Below are 23,391 nucleotides of genomic sequence, written 5' to 3' on the forward strand. Positions count from 1 at the left end.
CTCTGAAATGCACTGAGAATCAGCTGCTTTAGAGAGTGTTCTGGTTGTACCAACAAGTGGGGATGGAGATATGCAATCATTACTTCCCATTAATCAGACCTGTCCCTAGAGGGACGGGTAGTCTCAAAGTTTTTCAAGGATGGAGCTCCTTGTCTTAAGGATTTTGTAAAGTTTTACACAGAAGTTATAAAGATAATTGTATTTGTAGTTTTTTGGCCCATTTCTCAATCAGAGCCAAGCCATCTAAGTGATGTTCTCCAAAAATTCAAAGCATAACAGGAAAAACTATTATGAAATAATAGTCATTTTTCTAAATATTCTAGAAATACAAAGGATGCTTGAATCTTCGCTCACCTGTGACATCAATCTTGAAGGTGAGTTTCTGGCCGGCAGCCTCACAGGTGTACTCCCCAGCATCTTTCTTCTCCACCTGACCCACCACCAGACGACGTGATTTCCCCTCCGACTCCACCTTGAACTTCTTGCTCGAGGTGATCAGTTTCCCCTCCTTGTACCATTTCACGTCGGTCTTCTCCTGGGCCACCTCACAGCTCAATGTGGCGTTTTCTGATAGTGCAGCTTTCACCTCTTTCTTCACTTTGTCCTTGTTTGTAAACACAACTTCTGGCTCTGAAAAGAGAGAGAAACTCAGTGTCTCCAAACCATGGTGTTGCCCAATCTCTTTATCACAGCTTACAGGTAACATTGAAACCAGGACTCTGACTGGAGAATACACATCTAAAACTATTGGTAGAACATTCAAACCACTTTGTGGTGAGATTTTGGGTTTTGTTTTGTGTTTTGAGTGCAGACATTGGGCAGACAAGTCTACCATGATTCACCATGACCCTGCTCTGAAACACACTGAGAATCAACAGCTTCGCACAGTTGCTCTGGTTGTACCAACATGTTGGGATGGAGATGGGCCATCAGTACTTTCCTCTTGAGGGCCCTGTTCCTACAGAGATGGGTAGATCCCAAAGTTTTTCAAGGATGGAGCTCTCTGTCTCAAAGATTTTCTAATGTTTTACGATGATAATAATATACAATAATATTCATTTGCCTAAATGGTCTACAAATAGGAAAGCTGGGCCAAAGAATCTTCTCGAACCTGTGACATCAATCTTGAAGGTGAGTTTCTGGCCGGCAGCCTCGCAGGTGTACTCCCCAGCATCTTTCTTCTCCACCTGACCCACCACCAGACGACGCGATTTCCCCTCCGACTCCACCTTGAACTTCTTGCTCGAGGTGATCAGTTTCCCCTCCTTGTACCATTTCACATCAGTCTTCTCCTGGGCCACCTCGCAGCTCAGGGTGGCGTTTTCTGATAGTGCAGCTTTCACCTCCTTCTGCACCTTGTCTTTGTTGATAAAAGCATCTTCTGCCTCTGGAATTAAGGATTTAGGGATGGATTTTAAAAATTAATCTTTCACACACACCCCCATTCCCAAACACATACATCAGTCTTTGGATTGTGATGATGAATCTGGATTTTTCATTCACATTCCCTGCCAACCTGTCAACTGAATGTCAACATTTGAAATACATCAAGTGCCAGTGAAGGATTCCTTTACTGGTAGTCCAAGCCAGTTTAGATAACCCTAGGCTGCTTTTATCTTCACCACTATCATTCTCCAAAATCTGCAGAAAATAAGTTCTCATGTCCCAATGCCCAGCAGCACACCCATGGATGCAGACTGTAAGAAGTCCATTTGCTGTTGGAGTACAAGCATTAACCTGTCTAAATTACCCAGAAGCTGCACTTTGCTTTTCCAGCCAAAGTAAAGCTATTCATAGGAAAAAAACTTTATGAGCATATTCTGTGTTTATATCCTTATTTCCCCAATGTTCCAAAGATGTATCATCTCAGAAGTTTTTCTCTACCAAATAAAAATTAGCCACCTGCCATGGTATTTGCTTAGCATTGACCATGCCAGAATAAAAAAAACAATGTAATATATGAACTCCTCAATTTGCTTTAAATTCATCAAGAATCAACTGAGGGATGCTAAGGTTTAATAATTTTCTTGCTAATATCATGGAAAAGAGACCTGGTTTCCTCAGCTACTGCTTCTGACACCAGTTCTAGTATTTCCTTTTAGCTGGAAGAGTCCATAATAAAAATAGTTTCCTCCCTAATAAAGATACACTTTATCTAAGGAAGGAGCATTCACAAGAGAATGCTTGTGCTCCAAAGATTTTCTCTGTCCTTTAATTTCTCCTACGATAATCAAATTCTCATTTTCTATCAGTGCATCTCCACCACATTCCCACGTAAATTGATCTTCAGCCTGCTGTGAAAATCCACTGCATTCATAATTTGCCAAGAAGGGAGACAGGTCTATTAGTTGGAACATAACTGCATGAGTAAACTAGTACAATTTAAATACTGGCTCCATCGCAGCCAGCTGAGATGGAATTTGCAAAGCCACATAAATTTTACCTCCTGCAGTTTTTTCAGGATTTAAAAGAGAAATACAGTAAATTATACTTACCTGTGATGATGATCTTGAAGGTGAGTTTCTGGCCGGCAGCCTCGCAGGTGTACTCCCCAGTATCTTTCTTCTCCACCTGACCCACCACCAGACGACGCGATTTCCCCTCCGACTCCACCTTGAACTTCTTGCTCGAGGTGATCAGTTTCCCCTCCTTGTACCATTTCACGTCGGTCTTCTCCTGGGCCACCTCGCAGCTCAATGTGGCGTTTTCTGATAGTGCAGCTTTCACCTCCTTCTTCACTTTGTCCTTGTTGATAAACGCATCTTCTGCTTCTGTAGGGTGGGAAAATCGATTTAAAACCCACACAGCTGTTCAAGACCATCAAAAGTGTCCATACCCAAATGAAAAATCCTTTTTATGGCAACTGCCACATATCTCTGTCAATTTGGAATGATCCCACTCACAACAAAGATACAATGAGGACACAGCCCTCTGTACAGCCTGAGGACAACACATCAGCCATTTCTGAGCAAAATGACACAAAGCCTCAGTAGTTTAATTTCTTTCCCATCTTGACAGATAAACACAAAACACAATCTGACTTTTCTACCTTAATATAATGCACAAATAATCTCCCAATCATATCCACCACTGGGATCCATATGTGAACCTTGCCCATTCTAGGTACTTCTTGAGTACGCTTGTTCTCCTACTTCTTCCAGACCTCTTTTCTTTCACATCTGGGAGTTGGCCCTACCTTTATCCCTGTAAATCACAACAACAAACAAACTTTAATTTGTCCTTACTATGACAACAGAAAACAACAAGGACTGCTGAATGGGATTCAACTCATGGATGAAGACAAATAGCTATGGGCATCTGTGTGCCAGTGGGTGCACACAAGCTGGTGCCTGATCTCCCTCACTACTCAGTGAACACCTGGGCTAAACAGTCCCTGGATCCTGGAAAGGGATTAATTTTGCTCTGTAGTAAAGGAAACTCATGGAGCAATCTGTGTTGAGAGCAAACATCTCCCACCTGTGACATCAATCTTGAAGGTGAGTTTCTGGCCGGCAGCCTCGCAGGTGTACTCCCCAGCATCTTTCTTCTCCACCTGGCCCACCACCAGACGACGCGATTTCCCCTCTGACTCCACCTTGAACTTCTTGCTCGAGGTGATCAGTTTTCCCTCCTTGTACCATTTCACGTCGGTCTTCTCCTGGGCCACTTCGCAGCTCAGTGTGGCATTTTCTGATAGTGTAGCTTTCACCTCCTTCTTCACTTTGTCCTTGTTGATAAATGCATCTTCTGCCTCTGGAATAGGGAAACATTAGGGAAAGAAATGTAAGATATAAATATCTTGCAACAAGACAATTTTACATATATTTTGTGTAGGTGCTTTACAGGACCATTTCTTGTAAGTAACATTGCATTGCAATTCTTCTTATCACATAAAATATTACACCCTCAAAACACAGTTCATATAACTATCATACCTCTCTGACTAGAATTCACAAGTAGATTGACGATCTCATTTAAAATTTTCAGATTTCTTATAATGAAGACAAAGATAAATGTCCCCCTTTATGTCTTTATGATATTTCTACACACGTCACTTGGAACTAGCCAAATGTAGCACAACCATGAGCTACCACCTTCACTATCACATCATTTCCAGGAATTTACCAGCATCTCAGTATTTTAGATTAAGACTGGGTGTTTTTCAGACAATATCTTGGAATTCAACCCCAAAGAAATGACAACGATACAGTTCCTAACATGGAAAAGTACTTGGCCTACATTATAAAAAAAACTGGCTTATAAAATTTGAAGTTTACTATTCTTTCGTCTAAAATCTCTAGTTTTTTAGAAAACTGGCCACAAGAAATCTTGTCTTAACACAAGCAATAAGAATGAAGTGTTTGAAATCATTTTCTTCCACAGTACCACTAAATCTTCCAGATAAACAAGTGGAGTTGACATCAAAAAGATATCATGTGCAATAAATAGTTTGTTAGGTATACGAAAAGATTCAGTTGTCACCTTGGTAAGTAGGACTGACTGATAAATTACATCTTTTACTGTTTACTTTAATGATTATTTTACCTGGTACTCCTTGTCATCAGCAACTGGTGTAGTCACAGTTGGCTTTTGTATTAGTGTACATCTCATACAATCATAGAATGTCCTGAGCTGGAAGGGACCCACAAGGATCATCGAGTCCAATTCATGTCTCTCATTTGAGATGTAGGAGGTCAAACAGATCCTAAACAAATGAGCTGCCACACTTTTTTTTTCCACTGATTTACCCTAAGAAATCTCTGTACAAGACGTCTGGTATGCCTACATGATCAATGTCACATAGCAACAACTGTCCAGCATTTAGCACAGGTGGCCTATGCCTATTTGGTTTCCAGGTATGTGTTTGAGTGCTGAAGTCCATGATTTCACTGCTACAGAAGCATATGCTCCAAAGATAAATGTTGGAATAGCAAGAGTATGGGGTTGGCATTGCCCTAAGTTACATAGAATCATAGAATGGGTTTGGTTGGAAGGGACCTGCAAAGCTCACCCAGTGCCCCCCCTGCCATGAGCAGGGACATCTTCACCAGCTCAGGTTGCTCAGAGCCCCGTCCAGCCTGGCCTGGGGTGTCTCCAGGGATGGTTCATCTACCACCTCTCTGGCCAACCTGGGACAGGCTCTCACCACCCTCAGTGTAACAAATTTCTTCCTCATGTCCAGCCTGAATCTCCCCTCTTTTATTTTAAAACCATCACCCCTTTTCCTGTCATATCAGGCCCTGCTAAAATACTTCCACTCAGCTTCAGACACCCAGGTTACCTGATTAAAGTGACCTGGGAGGCTCTTGGTTCTCCCTGGCAGTCGTGGTGAACCCCTTCCATAACCTGTGCTACTGCCTTCCTATCCCCAGCCACCCTCATCACTCTCCTAGTGCTATCTACTCCTCCTTGATGCCTTTCTCATCTGCATTCCATCTCTGTCATGTCTGTACTCCGAGTGGCAGCAGCTGCCTGGGAGGGTGAGGACTTAGGGGTAAGTTCGGGTCAAGTTCCTCCACTGCTGACCGTGGCACTACATGCAATCCTGGGAGCCACATCACAGGCTTGTCATCAATATTGCACAGTCCATGGAAAGAGAGAGGACTTATGAAGCAGGAACCCAGCTTACATGCTCTAAATTTGAGCTTCTCTGTTTATATTGGCTGTAGAAGGGGTGTAACAAGGTGTCTTTGTCATTAAGGTGACGTTAATGAGGCCTATGCTGGGTTGTACCAAACTCCTCAAAGGCGCAAGTCAGCCCACTGCAGATTAAGCAGCATTTTGATACCTAAAAGAACTCCAGCACACACACTGTGGTTTGCATTCAAAACTGGTTGCAAAAATATCAACATTTCAACTTTCAGCTACAACTTGGACTGTGAGTATACAGGATGCACTTAGCAAATGAGTTACAAACCGGTCTTTGTCAATGGGTGCTGTATTTAAAATTTCAAGTTGACAGGGCAGGAATATTCCAGATGGGTTATTCCTTGTTCTCTGCATTCTTTCCATTTAATACAAACCATTTTTATAATGATAGGAAATGTGACTAAAACTTTTAATCAACTTATTAAGCAATTTACACTTGCCAGTAATTTGCCTTAGAAGATTGTTTTAAAGTTAAATAAGTATTCAGTGCAGATGACATTTCCAGCCTCAGCTGAAACTGGTTAGCGAAGTTCCACTGAAACTCACAAAAATAATTTTCAGCCTATGGAGCTTTCACCAGCTTCGAATAAGGATTTCACTGTACACCATGAATCTTCAGATAATGATATTTCAGAACCAGCTCTTTCGGCTACACAACTCGCACAGTCCCTAAGTGTGCAGCACCTGCTTCTTTTTATATTAAGCCAAAAAAGTTATATCTGCATCCCAAAACTCAACACTGAGCATCTAACCTTTAAGCCATCCATAAATAGGGAAGGTTTTGTGACACCAGTGGAGCCCTGGAGTACAGGAACCCTGAAAAGCTTTCCGAGTGCAATGGTAAGAGGATAAATTAAGACCCAGAAAGCCACTGCGCTTTGGGATAATCTGGTCAGATGAGGATTTCTGCAGCAGAAGAGCCAACCACTCCGAGTACTCATAATCCCTCCTGACTTTCACACTAGATCATTTTCCAGTGAGTGTTGGACTTGCACGTCATGTTACAGTCGTACACACGAGAAATACAGCAACGGTATCCAGGCAGAGCCCTCTCCACTTACGACAGAGAGGGAGAGGTGTTACATTACCCTGCGCTGCCATGAAGTCATCCCATTTGAAAGAGAACCGAAAACCTTTGGTTTCTGAGGCAGACGGCTAAGAATAGCCCTCAGCCAGAGAAATTCAAGGGTAAAAGCACTAAATTTCCATGTTTTCTGGCTACACCTCTGCAGTAATGTATAAGATGGTTTCAACAACTTGGTTTAATACCAATCTGTGTTGTGGTTTTTCTATCCATGTCCGCGTTGCATTTTATCTGAAAGATGGCTCTCAAATCTAGCCTTACTGTAACCCATCCTTCGCTGAAAAGAGCAGTTCCCTGAGCCAAAAGCACGAGCTATGCAATTCATGAAAAACAGCCAAAGTGCCCCAACACACCCCCTGTGTACCCCACAAAGAGTGGGGACACGTAACAGCGGGTGGTTCACAACATCTGCAATGGGGAGCAGCAAAGCTTTACGCTGTAGTAGCAGCTGTATATGGCACATAGAAGAAAGAGGCAAAAGGGTGCCCCAGGATAGCGGGAAAGCACTAAAAACTGCAACATTTACAAGGGAACAGCATGCAAGATATGCCCTGCAAGAACTTAGAATCATAGAATCATTTAGGTTGGAAAAGACTTTTAAGATCATCAAGTCCAGCCGTTAACTCAACGCTGTCACTAAACCATGTCCCTAAACACCTCATCTATGTGTCTTTTAAACTGCTTCAGGGATGGTGACTCCACCACTTCCCTGGGCAGCCTGTTCCAATGCCTGACAACCCTTCTGGTAATGAATTTTTCCCCATATCTAATCTAGACTTTCAGGTCTCCACCATGGTTGTGAGCAGGAAAGTCAATAGACTCCCAGCACAGTTACTCTTCTACATAGCTGATAAAATGCCAGACTTCTGTCAGCATCATGTATTTGATGTCATAACAGATTAGAAAATAGATTCCCTGTTCTGATCAGCTCAGAAAATGAGACAAGTGTAACATTAACAGAGAGTCATTTGGCTGCAAAGACAGCAGAGTTTTATGGATAAAAACCAAACCCTTCTTATCATCCGATGCAGTAATGATCACTCAGAATGTAGCCAACATGTCCATGGTTTCCTGGAGCCGGAGATGAAATTTGTTGGACCTCTTGCAAAATATGCTGAGACTAAAGAAATCTCTAGTGTAATCAGAGTGAAAAAATGGGCTCAGTATTTAATCCCCAGAATCCAAACTATGTTGTTAAGGAGAAAAATGCAAATATAAATAAACATTCCTGGACTCATGCCTGTCATTGCAGATGTAGAATTCATAATGAAGAGTCATCACCTTTGGGTCCAGCAGGTCACAGGTATGTGCAAAGCAACTTAACCAAAATTTTTAGGACAATATGCTACCACTCACTCCCAAACCTTCTCAATGCAGCAACAACAAAGTAGAGATCTTGTAAATGCTACTGTTTAAATATTGCTTGGTAGGCAAGGATTTGCACCACTTTGTATAGCTTTGCAGATAAAAATTGGGCATCCAATGAAAGATAAGCAACATGGCAGGGGAAGAGCTGGATGAAAGGCTGTTAAATACAATGGATAATTCAAGTTCCACACGTCTGTATCCGTTGGTTTTCATTGTGTATAAAGTTTCATGGTGCTTGGAGTTATGAGGCTGTGTTCACATATGTGTTTGTGCAGCCAGACCTGTGGAATAACTGAAGTAATTCTATGGTTTCAGAGTGAGGACATGTAGAGGAATGATGAAATAAAGAGGGAAGAAAACAGAGACTTTTGTCAAAGACTAGCAAGAAGACGAGGAGGAAGAGCAATACTAATGATCAAATTGCAGGAGGTCCTTCAGCACAGTGCCTGCTAATGAAAACTCTTTGTTCACTATGTGAGCCTGAGGACACTTAGGGGGAGTTGAGGAGCTGATATCAGGACACCTGTACCTAATCAGTAGATCTGCACAGTCCCACACAGCCTCACTGAAATGGTAGCTCAGACCAACATCAGAAAGTACTTTAACAGCATTTCTAATATTTTGAGAGGTAAAATGGAAGACACTCAGGCACAAAGAAAAGGCAACGGAATATAAACCAGACTATGCCTCACCTGTGACATCAATCTTGAAGGTGAGTTTCTGGCCGGCAGCCTCGCAGGTGTACTCCCCAGCATCTTTCTTCTCCACCTGGCCCACCACCAGACGACGCGATTTCCCCTCCGACTCCACCTTGAACTTCTTGCTCGAGGTGATCAGTTTCCCCTCCTTGTACCATTTCACATCGGTCTTCTCCTGGGCCACCTCGCAGCTCAATGTGGCGTTTTCTGATAGTGTAGCTTTCACCTCCTTCTTCACTTTGTCCTTGTTGATAAATGCATCTTCTGCTTCTGTAGGGTGGGAAAATCGATTTAAAACCCACACATCTTTTCACACCATCCAGAGTGTCCAAACCCAAATGAAAAATCCTTTTTATGACAACTGCCACATCTCTGTCAATTTGGAATGATCCCACTCACAGCAAAGATACAGTGAGGACACAGCCCTCTGTACAGCCTGAGGACAGCACATCAGCCACTTCTGAGCCAAACAACAGAATGTCTCAGGAGATCATTTTCTTCCCATCGCCACAAGAAATTTTACTTTTTGTTCCTTAACGTAATGGACAAAAAATCTCCCAATCATATCCTCCACTGGATCCATATGTAAACCTTGCCCATTCTAGGTACTTCTTGAGCAGATTTGTTCTCCTGCTTCTTCGAGACCTATTTTCTTTTGCATCTGGGAGCTGGATCTACCTTTATCTCTATAAATTGCAAAAACAAAGTAAAGTTTTTTATTTTTTGTTTACTGGGAAAGCAGAAAGCAAGGACCTCTGAATGGGATTCACCTCACAGATGAAGACAACAAATTTTAGGCATCCAAGTGGCAGATACAGAAAAGTTGGTCACCTAATCACCCTCACTACTCAATGAACATCTGGGCTACGCAGTTCCTGGAGAGGGATTAATTTTGCTCTGTAGTAAAGGGAAATCAGGGACCACTCTGTGATGAGAACTGACATGTCTCACCTGTGATGATGATCTTGAAGGTGAGTTTCTGGCCAGCAGCCTCGCAGGTGTACTCCCCAGAATCTTTCTTCTCCACCTGACCCACCACCAGACGACGTGATTTCCCCTCCGACTCCACCTTGAACTTCTTGCTCGAGGTGACCAGTTTCCCCTCCTTGTACCATTTCACATCAGTCTTCTCCTGGGCCACCTCGCAGCTTAGGGTGGCATTTTGTGTCAGTACAGCCTTCACCTCCTTTTGTACCTTGTCCTTGTTTGTAAACACATCTTCAGTCTCTGTAAGAAAGCCACAACAGTCACACACAGCTTTTTGCACTTGTCTTCTCCAGTGCTTAATCAAATTTCCTCTATTTCACTATATTTTCCCCTGACAGGTAGTATCATGGTGGCCCATTAAGGCAGGACAACACCTTCATCTCTGCTTTGCTGGGAGGAGGTGAATAAGTATATGGGAAATCTGGGATAAATTATCAAAACTCACTATTTGAGCACAGATTTGAACATGGGACTTAGAGCATGAGCATTCACTGCCTGGTCCCTCCTCCCTCTTCTTTCTTTTTCTCTTTCTATGCCTCTCCAAGCTTCCAGTGAATCCAAAGGGAACAGCCCTCTTATCCTAATATACAGGAACATTCACACTTTTGCTGCCTATTTGGGCCACTCAAATTCAGCCATTCTCCACCTAAACAGAGCTCTTCACACACCTCCCCTTTCCTTTTTTTTTTTTTTAATATATTTTTATCCTATTTTTATCTATTTTTATCCTATATTTTTAATCTACCTCTGCTATGGCCTCACGCTGTGATTATGCAGGAGTTTTTCTGCAGACAGACTGGGTGAGAGGTGCAGAAGTTATCATCCTTGCACATCATTGTTTTTTTGCGGTTACAAGTCATGCATCCAACAGTGTGTGTATAAAATGTTGATATGACAATTAACTGAAAATCAAGTCCTGTGGCTCAAATATTTCACCCCAGAGAGGTTGTGAGATGGTCCTCTGAATGTAAGATACTACTCAAAATGGAATATTCCTTTATCTATGACATTTCTAGCATTTTCTCACCTCTGACTTTGACTTGGAATGTTGTTCTGTCATCCTTGGTTTCACAGGCATAGCTCCCTTGGTCTTGCTGTGTCACCTTCTTGATGATGAGCTTGCGGTGCGTCCCCTGGGAGACGATTGTTGTCCTCTGGTCCTGCTTCACTTCAGTTTGATCCTTCTTCCATACCACAGCTCCACTCACAGCTGACACCTCACAGACGAGCTCGAGGTTTTCAGAAGGCCTGACTGATATTTCTGGAGTCGTTTTGGGCTTGTTGACAAAAGTAACAGCTTCATCTGGAAAGAGAAAAAGAGAAAACAGCTTATGCCTTCATGCAGGCTTATCAGCACAAAGTTAAGACACAGTAGTTACCAATCATTATTTCATTGCTAGTCTCATTGGGTGATCAAGTTTCAACTCTGGAGGTGTAATGTATATATTTCTGCATGGTATTATTGCAACCTAATTATGACAGAGTGTTAACAGTTATGGCAATAAACTGTGGTGATGAGTCAGACAAGGTTCTCCTGAGCTACAGCAACGTTATCTCTACCAGGAAACACATTGTCCAAGTTTTAAATCTTCCAGAGAGTTAGTACATCCTGGTGTCCAGTTTGGGAGTTGGGTATTGATGAATCCTTTACGCTGTATCAGGTCTACACTGTGCTATTAATACTAGCCTTATGAAGTTCTAGATAGACATGGATCTATGCATACCTGGATCCATAACCAGAATCCACCTAAGTGATGTGCATCCATTTTCTGCCTCCCTTTCAAAAGTCAAACATGAAAGGTGCTGCAAAGCACGGACACAGTGGTTTCTATTACCAAGACATGACCAGAACTTGGCCCAACATCATGAGACCGTAAAACCTGATGTGTGCTTTAATTCACAGCTCCTGACTCAACACACACTTTCATGTTAGTGCCCAACTTTCTGACAGATGGTGCAAACCCCTTTTATCCTCAGATAATTGCTCTCAATTACAGTGCAATCACATTCATCTCAAGCTCTCAGCTTGATTCCAAAGATCTAAAGATCTAAAAGGATGTAGAGATCTTTGAAATCAAGCTGAGATGCCTTCCAGTTGCTGGGGCTTTAGTCCTCACTCCTTTTTTCTGATTTCAAGCAAATTCTAGGGAACACAGATTGACACCAGAGACCCCAAACAGCTTTGAAAATACTCAAGAAATCTCAGAAACTCTTGTTGGAAGTGATGAGGGGCCTTCTTTCATATGTTTCTGAGCCCATTCCTGCAGCACCATGTTCACATGATCAGTCCCACTGGACTAATTCTTTCCCAGATCAAATCAGGGTAGAATCACAGAATCATATTGGTTGGAAGAGACCATCAGGATCATTGAGCCCAAGCTTTGACCTAACACTGGCACTAAAACATGTCCCTAAGAGCCTCATCTACAATACAGAGGGAATAATCTCATTGATAAGATATTCTCCATCTTCTAGAGTAGCTCAAGTAGCAGAGGTTCCTCCTTCAATACCTCAGCTCAAACTCTGCAACTGCACAGGCTGGTGGCCACACAATGTATGTCGTGTATGCAGCAACAATACAGCATTTTTATCATCTCGGGGGTTTTGCAAGTGTATTTGTAAAGGTAAAAACAAAGACAACTAAGTAAGTGGAGACAGGCACCTTGCATGTAAAGTGTGAGCAAACCTACCTGACACACCCTGTCCCTAAGCTAATGAGCAATATTTGATGAGCATGTCAGGTATTTCATACCCTTCATTCCACTAAGCCAGTCCTTGCCCGAAGAACAAGCTGATGGCTGCCAGTTATAACCAACCTTAGCTTAGTATTGCATTTCTTTTAGCAGCAACTGTTGCTTTCAGTCACCAAGTATCCCAAGGACAATTGCTATGCTACAGCCATGCCAAGCATGTCTGTGGCACCAGAAAACAAATATTTCATTTAAAATTGTAATAGTTAGTACTGATCTATTTTTAAAAAATTACATGACCAAGGAAGAATAGTCCCTTCAGAGCTCTGCAGTTCAGGATTATTGAGGAACCTAAGGGAATGTCGGGAAGATGTGCCAGGGGAGGTTTAGGTTGGACATGAGGAAAAGGTTCTTCACCCAGAGGTGCTGGACATGGAACAGGCTCCCGAGGGAGGTGTCACGGCCCCAAGCCTGACAGTGTTCAAGAAGAGACTGGACAATGCTCTCAGACACGTGATGTGAATTTTGGAGATGCCAGGAGTTGGACTCAATGATCCTTGTGGGTCCATTCCAACTCAAGATGTTCTATGATTCTACCATAAAGACAGATTACTTCCCTGCCCTACGACCATCCCCTGACTGTGCAGTGATTCTTAGCGTTCTGGAAGCTTTACAGTGACATGTGAAACAAGGTGGAAGTTGCCCTATCTAAAGGTTTGTTCACTAGCTGTAACTCAATCATTTTTCATCAGAATGTTTGTGGAGAAACACAGTTACTTAGCAGATTCCTTTATCTGAACCATGTGATGTTTTGTCATAGGAGTTACAGGAGAGATTCACCTAAGCTACAAGTAGTCATCACAAAGTCAGGTATCCTATCTCAGATAATCAGGCTTCCTCTGTACTTGATGTTCAGACAAGGGCAGCTCCAGAAAACTTTTAAAATCCATCTTAAATGTCTCCCATCAGACAATATAAATTACCTTTTGGAAGGTACCTTTCACTCTGCATCAATCAGATCGGATAGAGCCTCATTGGCTCTTTTAGGCCAGCTTTTCAATGGGCAAAGTCAGGGCCTTAAGAATTACACTCAAAATGAAACTGTGTAATGTTTGATTCTCAACCAAAGAGAACTGGAGGCAGGATGCAGAGTGAACACCTGAGCAAATATCAGTTGCAAACTGGAAACAATCCCTCTATCTCAGTAAACCCTGTATACAATCCCTCAAGACCAGTGCTGTGTTAGATTAATCAGCTATGATGAGTTTTTCGTTATCTGATGAGCAACATCATAGAAACATGGACGTACTGTTACAGGTGACAATCAATGAGTTGTTACTTCTCTTAAATTGCATTGCACTGCAGCATGTGGACACACCATGAGAAGCTTTCAGCAGAGTATCGATTTGTAACTTAGGACTGGGTTAAAAATTAGGCTCTACACATAAGCCAGAAAACCACTTTTAGGAGGAAGGTTCCCACCGGGCTATGCAAATCGAATGAGTTGAATTTCACAGATATTGAATTTCAGAGATAAATTCCTGTGTCATTTTATACTCTGGCTCCATCCTAGACTGGAACACATCAGTGACGAGCATTTCTGTCCTGGGCTTAACCTGACAGCCACGTGCTCTACCACGTGCTTTATGGGCTTGTGCCATGAACTAATGGCTTCACCTACAGTACCGCAGGGAGACGTCTCAGAGATCACAGTGTCCTTTGGGAATAGCAGGAGATGCTTAACTCTCAAAATCAGGAGTTAAAATTGTCTAAGGAGGACACGGGGCTTTCATAGTAAGACTTCAGCACAACCTTGGTCATGAAATTTAAAGACGATGTGTGTGCTGGTGCACTCACTGAGCTAAAAGAATAAAGGTCAGATGTGGTTCTTCGAATTGTGACTCCAGCTCTGCTAAAAGCTTGTGATGACTTGAATACATAACAACATCGCTAAATTATTTGTCCATATGATGAGTTAGCATAGCAATCACAATACAGATCAGAGTCTCTGCAATAGTACTGTACATTCTTGGCCAAAAAAAAAAAAAAGGCAATAGACAAGTATAATGAACCAAGTCCTGAGTTTCTAACATACTCTGATGCCATACTTGCATCACAAACTTACCCGAGACTTTTAAATCAAAAATAAGAGTGTCATCTCCAATTTTGCATGTATATATTCCTTCATCTTCTTTTGTCACAGCTGAAGCCACAAGCTTGTGCAGTTTTCCTTTATCTTCCATGGTGAATTTCTTGCTGGCTGTGATTTCTTTGCCATCTTTGTACCACTTAACCATGATGTTGGCCTCAGAGGTCTCAGAAACAAATTCAGCCTGTTTTCCAGAGGTGGCCCTGATAACTCCTCCAGTTTTCTCTTTGTTTATGAAGTTTGCAAGTGCTGAAACAAATAGAGACACTGGTAAAGAATTGTGTGGACATCAGTAAATATATACAACACTTACTTACAGTATTAATTTATCATAAGAACAAACATACACTTTTAATTATGGATCTAGTTACCAGGTTCTAATGCAGAAGTAGTCAAAATCCAGCCTTTATAAATCATATATGCGATTATCACATGTCTAAAAACCAGACCACATACAACACAGGAGGTGAAACCAATGGGAGAGGAAGTCTTAAGCCATAGGGTTATGAAGAAAATATCTGAGAGAGGTGCAGAAATATATATGACACAACCAAAGGGGAGGGAAATCTATGAAGGTTATTTAATCATTGTAATGTAACCACCTGACAAATAAATCTACTCTAAAATAGGTTAAAACTTAATCTAGATAAAGTAAATGATATTAAGTTACAATTCTATATGGATATCACAGAGACTGAAATAAAAAAAAAATCCTGGAAATTAACTGGAGCATAGAAGGCAAATAATAAATCTGACACCATATTAACATATAGTGGAATAATTGAGTCACTAGTTGCCTCAAAGCAAAGATTCAAACACCCACCAATATTTTAGCTAAAAATAGGAGCCTAAAACCACAGTCCCTTTTCACTCTGCATAATGGAATTAATTTTCAAACATTTTCTTAACGTATTATTTTAAAGCAACACACACAATCAAGTCACTTTGTTGGGAACTGTGCAGTCAAAGCTACTAAAATCAAAGCCTTGATTATGTACGCATTTTTCCCTTAATTTCAAGACCATACATGCACAATACAAGTTAATAACTCTCTGCAGAATGCCTGGCAAAAGCTCTTGCTAGCTTTCACTGCTGATACATTTGCAGTCCATGGTCTGGACCAGCTAAGTGTGTTCCATTCTTTTGCTCCAGAGGTGTTATTATCAATGCTACATTGTGGTGTAACACATATGGGTTCTCCTTTAGCTCAAGGACCCTACCCATGAGAAAGGATTTTGCATTTAGCTTCCCTTCTTTTAAGTACATTCGATTTCTCCATGTCTCTGGTAGTGCTTTTAATTATAAACAAATATTTGGTAGGGAACCAATATTCACAGGCTTGTACAGTGGCAGAGTCAGGAGACCTAAAAATGAAGACTGGATTGACATTCCAAGCAGTATACAGGTAAGAAAGAAAAATATAACACCAGTCCCAAATCTGCCCCAATCTAAGATTAAGAAATACCCAATGAGCAAATGAACAAGGAAAGGGATGTGATGGTGCGGCCAATGGCTTCTCCAGGTCTGGTCCTCAAGGGACTCTGCTCAATCACTAGCTTCTGGCAGGGACAGGAGCTTGCATTTGACCTCTCCAGCTCTCTACCAGCCCTATTGTCTAGGGTTTACTAAGTCTGCTTACTAGAAGTAATATCTATAGGTAAAGAAGTAGTACCAGAAGCATTTAAACCAGGGAAAAACGCATTTTTTATTATTTTTTCTTGGAGGCCATTTATACATGTTTCCCTAATGACTAATGACAATGGAGCTTTCCCTTCAGTAGAACAACACCACCGTCCCTCTCCTCTACCCAACCACGCATGACCATGAAGACTGTGGGGGCTGAACACTGCCAAGATCTCCGCTTCTCCACCAGCATTACTGGAACTCAGCCCACAGGTTAAAAGGTTTGGGAAGAAGAAGAGAGAAGATGCACCTTCCACTTCCTTAGAAAACCAGAGTGAAAAATACAACCACGGCAGCCTGAAAGAGGCTTCTCGGATGTCCCGTTCCGACGCAGGACATCATGTGTCAGAGGACGCCTGGCACGTGAAGTCTCGTGGCAGCGGAGGGACCGCAGTGATAAATGGCAAGTGCGTTTTCTAGCGGGGCTCTTTTGGGCAGGAGTCCCAGGGAAGGACACACCTCTGGCCGTGGTTTGGCACGGTGGCAGCCGCGTGTCACCCACGTGCCAGACTCAGCTGACCTGCACACCAAGTGATTCACCAGCTCGCTGTGTCTGGTTTGCAGGAGGAACAGATAAAAGGTGGCGATGCTGAGAGGTAAAATGCCACAACAGCCTCATCCTACAAGGGTGAGATATACTGATATCAAAGCTGATTCCCCGGGGATCAAGCTACGAACAGCAGATGTTTAAGTTACAGCTTGTCAACACAGTTTTTAAAGTAATAGCATTGAGTAGTCATTTGATAGTCACATTACAGTGAAAAGCACATGGAAACGTCCATCAGCTAATTCAATTAAATCTGTACCAGCATGAAAAATTATGCTAATAAGGCAGAGAGAGAAGAAAACAAAAATTAAGAACAGCTGTCAAGTGTAGACAGCAAATTCCTCCTTCCACAAATAGACAAAATTTCAAATTGCTTTTTTCAGCTCTCTTTGTGCCTCATTTGAGTTTGCTCTTTGAGAATAACCAAGCAAGTTGTGAAGTGGAAAACACATGCATTACTCTGGGTCTTCGTTGTTTCTACAGAGACCAAGGAGGGTGAGAAGCCAGCAGAACAGGATGATGAAGCATCTCATATGTACTCAGGGTAGAAACAGCATGATCATTGCTGGGAAGGTGAGGGGTGACACACACAGAAATTAAATGGCTTTACAGTGTGAATTTTGCAAAATAGCTATGGAGTTCACCCCACACATCTGACAACAAGTTAGAATGTGTTGGAGTCAGGCTTTACACTCTGAACTGTAGCAGACATCTAGATGATACCCATGAGGAACGATCAATGGACACACTGGGGCTTTTCAGCCTAAACCTCATCCCACTCACGGCAGAGGAAACTCTCCTATGAACTAGTTCATTAAATCTTGTACAGATGGGAAGGCTTGTAAGAGGGGGGCTTAATGCTGTTGGTTTCAGGATAAAGGTTCAAGACTCTGTGTCTTGCTCTGGGAGTGGATGTGCCCATCAGCTGGGTATCAGGCCATCAGGAGGGGACTGCCATGAAAACAAGAACTTCCGAACAAGGGGGCAGCTGTAAAACAGGACTGGTTCAAACCTAACAAACAAGAAATATTAAAAGAAAATGACATTTTGCTGTTTGTTCTAAACAGCACTCCATGAGTCAAGTCATCCAGTGTGCCCTGGAAAGGTCTGTGCGTATTCACTAGGATATTGAGAAAAAGAGGAGAAAGAATAAATCCCATGAGGTCAAGATGATCTTGGTCCATCAGAACATTAATCAGAGCTGAACGAGCTCCTCAGTGACTTGTCCAATATGACACTGCAAGTATAGGGCAGACATGGGGTCCCATGCATCATGTCCTGCCCCTGTGGCTGAATCTCTCCCTCACAAGAGCACCTTTTCTGTACTCACTATTCAATCCCATGAAACAACATCAAATTGAGTGAAAACACAGCTCCTACTACTGAGACGGTGTTAGATCCCAAGATCTCCTACTCTGGGACTACACTGTCAATGCCAGATGTTGATGGGGAGCTACCACAACTCCCTGCGCTGCCTCTGGATCACTCCCTTTCTGTCCCTTGATGACTCTGTTGACTTAGGGCAGGAGCAGACCATTAATTCAAAGCAGCCCAGGTGCTCACATACCTTTCACCGAAAGCTGGTAGCGCATTTTATCCCCTTCACAAACGCACTCATAAACTCCAGCATCCTCTGTGCCAGTGTTGCGAATTTTCAGGATGTGCCTCTTCCCCGCAGTTTGAAATTCGTATTTTTCACTGGCCTTGAGTTCTTTCCCATCCTTCATCCACTTCACAGTGGCCTCGGCATCTGAAAGCTCAGCCTGAAGTTTTGCTTCCTCCCGTAACCGAGCAGAGACCTTTTCGATATCTCTGCTCTTGTTGGTAAATCTCACTGCAGCACCTGTCAGGAGCAAAGACCTGGTTGTTTCAAGTTATATCAGATTAACATGTCCATGATATGTATCTGCCATAGACTGTGAGATCTTTGGAAAAGTATTAGGCCCTATTCCTGCCCTCACACTCCTCTCAATACCAAGCCATTTTTTCCAGTTCAGGAGAACCAATCTGGTTTTATTGCCAGAATCATTAAGAAAAAAATATAAGTGCACAACTTTCTACTGATAAATAACACTCTAAACATGCTTCTGCAGAGATTTGCACTCAAAGTCAAACATGCTTCCAGAATGAATGTCTGTTTGTTACTTTTTGTGGCTTAGATATACATCTTGTCATCATTGTCATCATAGGGTTTGACTCGATTATTTTGGGTTTGAATAGATGATCTCTAGAGGTGCCTTCAACCTCAACCATTCTGTGGTTTCACAGAGGAAAGCCGGAGCACCCAATTCTCAATGCTAAATTGAGTTACATGATACTAACTTGTACATCACACACATCTGCGGTAGACTAAAAAACCTGAAAAAAAAAAACAACCACCAACCAAACGTACAAAAAAACCTCATTTGCAATTAATGCTCCTTTACTTGTGAAAGACTCTACAACAGTCAGAAAGACTGGCTGAACCTAGAGCTGAAATTACTGCTCAGAGGTGACTTAGTGGTAGATCTGGTGACAGAATCCACTGACTGATGGTTGTGAACTGCAGAAATGCATGAGCTGATGTTAAGCGGGCTAGTTCAGATACCAACCAGCTGGTTATATGGGCTCACACTGAACTCTGTGCTATCATGATGAGGACCCACGTGAGTTCTTATGATGCTGTTTCAGATATTTCCTCCAGATCAAGCATCAGTGAAAGCCTCCAGCCCCAGTTCTAATCATCAGGTCACAACAACTGCCCCTTGACTGGAAGAAGAAAAGACGATGATCAAAGTAAATACCTTTCACTCTCATCTTGGTGCTGGTGTCAATATTATTGGCAACAAATTTCACTTCTGCTCCATCATCATTCTTGCTGACATTCTTTATGATCAGGGTGTGAGTAGTTTGTGTTCTCTTAATGATATAGGTCTCACTTTCCTGTAAGACTTTACCATTAAGGTACCAAGTGCCGGAACACGTTTTAGTAAGGTCAAGGGTAAACAGGGCATCCCCTCCAGGTACAGCTTCAACAGATGTCAGGGGGGTTTTCACAGCCAGGACTGGTTCTGGGGAAGAAAAACAACATGTATCTCTGAGATCAAAGGTCACAATGCTGGAGAATAGTTCTTTCAAAGGACAAGGTTTTTGGCGTAAACAAGACGTGAGAATAAAATCCTGTAACCTTATACAATTTGCATGCACTGGAGGCAATGCACAGGTGCTCAACATTATTTCATTTCTACCTATGGCATTAGTAAGTCCTCTTTCTGCAGGGAAAGTACAACAAACATATTTTACTTATTTTTTCCCTTAGATGCTTAACAAGCCTGAAACACCTAGTTTCCCTGGCAAGCATGCTGGTTATTTAATAACCAGTATTATTCTTAGATTTTGAAAGGATCCTCATGAGGTCACCCAGCCAACCAGTCATTTCTAGATACTCTAGGAAAACTCAGGTGTGTTAGGACAGCTGGAAAAAAGATGACACAATAACGAGACACAGTGTGATCAAAGTCTGTGCGGGCATTTTCCAGTGCAATGAATTAAAGGAAGACATAATCTCAATGTTCAGCATTATTCTACGGGTACATTGGCATCCTAGAAATAAAGTAAAACCCCCTTATTTCTCCTAATAACTCTTCAATTAAAAACAGGCTGCCTGGAACCTGGTTTTCCTGACAGTATGATCACCACATAAGTATTCTCTAGATGCAAGTTTGAGATCTCATTGATGTACTGAAAGTTATATCATAAGACCACTTAATTTTTCCTTTCATAACAGGTCTAGTAAAAGCACTTAGAGGCTTAAGATCCATTGCAGAGAGCTCTGCCTCTCACACGGCCTGATGCGAGATGTTGGAATATAAGCATAGAGTCACAGAATAATTTGGGTTGGAAGGGACCTTCAAAGCTCATCCAGTGCCACCCCTGCCACGAGCAGGGACATCTTCACCAGCTCAGGTTGCTCAGAGCCCCGTCCAGCCTGGCCTGGGATGTCTCCAGGGATGGTTCATCCACCACCTCTCTGGCCAACCTGGGACAGGCTCTCACCACCATTATTGTACAAAATTTCTTCCTCATGTCTGGCCTGAATCTCCCTCCTTTAATTTAAAACCATCACCCCTTGTCCTATTGAAACAGGCTCTGCTCAAAAGTCTGTCCCCATCTTTCTTATCAGCTCCTTTTAAGTGTGGAAAGGCTGCACTAAGGTCTCCCTGGAGCTTCTCTTCTCCAGCTGAACACCCCAGCTCTCTCAGCCTGTCCCCAGCAGAGCTGTTCCAGCCTCGGATCATTCCTGGGGCTCCTCTGGCCCCTCTCCAGCAGGTCCATGTGTGTCCTGTGCTGAGAGTGGCAGGAAAGACATGGACCTATTGGAGAGGTCCCAGAGGACAAATGCTCACAGCTCTACCAGAGCAACCCAACCACCATCATTTTGGTGATGGCCAGTGGTTGAAACGAGACAAGAAAACTACCAGTGAAGGCGAAAAGGTTTTGCTGTGCAATTTTCTATCCTCCTCAAAGTCACAGGAAACATCTTTAGAGCACCCACATGGCAAATCAGCCCAGACCGACACATTTTCTGATGGTTTTGGGCTCACCAAGGTGCATGCTCCCTGGGAACTCCAGGTAGGGGCTCTGTCCGTAGGCGTTGACCGCAGACACTCTGAACTGATAGTCAGCCTCTTCTGATAGGTCGCTCACCGTGAACTCCGGGACAGGGACATGGGACTCGTGGCACCTCACCCAGGTAAAGCCAGTTACTTTCTTGCGTTCGACAACGTAGCCATCAATTGGAATGGGGCGGTCCGTCTTCGGAGGGGACCATGCTAGCGTCACTGAGGTTTCTGTTTTATTTTTCACCACAGGGTCTCCTGGGGGTTTGGTGGGAGGTTTTTTGGGAGCTGAACAAGGAAAAAAAGGAAGCAAACAGAAAATAAAAAGCAAGAAGTTTATGTCAGAGTGGAAAAGCCACTTTTTCTCTTATTGAGAAAGCTTACACTGGATTAACAGTTATTCTTGCTTAATAAACCTCCATAAAACAGTGGTGTGAGATGGAAAACAAGAGAATGCATAGAAGATTGAGCTGGATTACAAAAAGATGTACAATACTACTACATCCACAACTAAACATATGTGGTTTCCACACAATATTATACTTGTCCACACAAAGAGTTTGCAGTTAACAGTTCAAAGGTTTAGATTTTCAGGGCTACATACAGAACTACACCGCTTCTTATACAGCTCCTGAGCAAAGCAGACCAACATTCAGCTTATTTTCACTCAGGAAAGGAGCAAAACCACCACTAGAGGTTGTTCAAAATTCTGTGCATGAAATTCCTTTTCCGTTTCCCTGGTATGGCTCCAGGCTGAAAATAGTAAAAACAAAAATACCTCCATGGGATTACTCACACACAGAATCACAGAATGTCAGGGGTTGGAAGGGCCCTGGAAAGCTCATCCAGTGCAATCCCCCCATGGAGCAGGAACCCCCAGATGAGGTTACACAGGAAGGTGTCCAGGCGGGTTGGAATGTCTGCAGAGAAGGAGACTCCACAACCTCCCTGGGCAGCCTGGGCCAGGCTCTGCCACCCTCACCGGGAACAAGTTTCTTCTCAAATTTAAGTGGAACCTTTTGTGTTCCAGTTTGAACCCATTACCCCTTGTCCTGTCACTGGTTGTCACCGAGAAGAGCCTGGCTCCATCCTCCTGACACTCCCCCTTTCCATATTGATCCCCATGAATGAGTCACCCCTCAGTGTCCTCTTGTCCAGCTCCAGAGCCCCAGCTCCCTCAGCCTTTCCTCACACGGGAGATGCTCCACTCCCTTCAGCATCTTGGTGGCTGCGCTGGACTCTCTCCAGCAGTTCCCTGTCCTGCTGGAACTGAGGGGCCACATCTGGACACAATATTCCAGGTGTGGTCTCCCCAGGGCAGAGCAGAGGGGCAGGAGAACCTCTCTGACCTACTGACCACCCCCTTCTAATACACCCCAGGATGCCATACTCTGGCAAGGTGGCACAATTTTGCCCTGCTTGCTGGCCATCATTGCACAGGGATAGTTGCACTAATATTTTAAGTCTGTCTGTATTTATCTTTTGTCAGAATTTCAACGATCCATGTCCCTGCAGTCAGGAAGGTAGATGTGCCTGATGGAACCAATGCATGGCAATGAGCTGCTGCGTCAAGGAAGAGTGCAGCAATATTTCTCAACACTTTACACACAGGTGTGACATCCTGCACGGCAGTGTCTTAACAAATCCACTCCATAAAAAGCAGCCTGATTCAGGACTCTATATCCTCCATTTCTTCACAAGAACCTACTCCAACCAACACTAGAACATTTCAGTCCAGATCCACAACAGACTTAAACTCAGACCACCTAAATATTGTATAACTGGGACATTCCAGAGAGAGGAGATAGACATGAATAACCAGTTTGAGATTTATGGAGATCTCAGTTGCTTGTTATACAGGCTTGGCTGATCTCTGCAGCTGCTCTCATCCGCATATCTGTCCTGCTTCCAAATTATATGCTACCACCACTCAGAAGC

General features: G+C 42.9%; 1 protein-coding gene across 30 annotated transcripts in view; it reads right to left on the reverse strand.

Annotated features, from left to right (window-relative positions):
* Window positions 1–23,391, reverse strand: part of OBSCN (obscurin, cytoskeletal calmodulin and titin-interacting RhoGEF) — a 199,761-nt gene that overhangs the window by 151,594 nt on the left and 24,776 nt on the right. For 29 of the 30 annotated variants that reach the window (XR_014183387.1, XM_082046067.1, XM_082046072.1 and 26 more), the window contains exons 5-15: window positions 21,439–21,741; window positions 19,639–19,905; window positions 18,423–18,698; window positions 14,602–14,874; window positions 10,814–11,089; window positions 9,751–10,026; window positions 8,794–9,069; window positions 3,478–3,753; window positions 2,496–2,771; window positions 1,112–1,387; window positions 355–630 (exon numbers count right to left, since the gene is read on the reverse strand). Coding sequence is in view for 29 of the 30 variants with exons in the window: in XM_082046067.1 (XP_081902193.1) it covers window positions 355–630; window positions 1,112–1,387; window positions 2,496–2,771; window positions 3,478–3,753; window positions 8,794–9,069; window positions 9,751–10,026; window positions 10,814–11,089; window positions 14,602–14,874; window positions 18,423–18,698; window positions 19,639–19,905; window positions 21,439–21,741 (3,051 nt within the window). In the remaining variant the exon portion in view is untranslated. The remainder of the gene's footprint in view (window positions 1–354; window positions 631–1,111; window positions 1,388–2,495; window positions 2,772–3,477; window positions 3,754–8,793; window positions 9,070–9,750; window positions 10,027–10,813; window positions 11,090–14,601; window positions 14,875–18,422; window positions 18,699–19,638; window positions 19,906–21,438; window positions 21,742–23,391) is intronic. The other variant, XM_082046088.1, reaches the window with a different exon arrangement.

This window comes from Streptopelia decaocto, assembly GCF_964273445.1.
Source record: "Streptopelia decaocto genome assembly, chromosome: 2".
NCBI lineage: Eukaryota > Metazoa > Chordata > Aves > Columbiformes > Columbidae > Streptopelia > Streptopelia decaocto.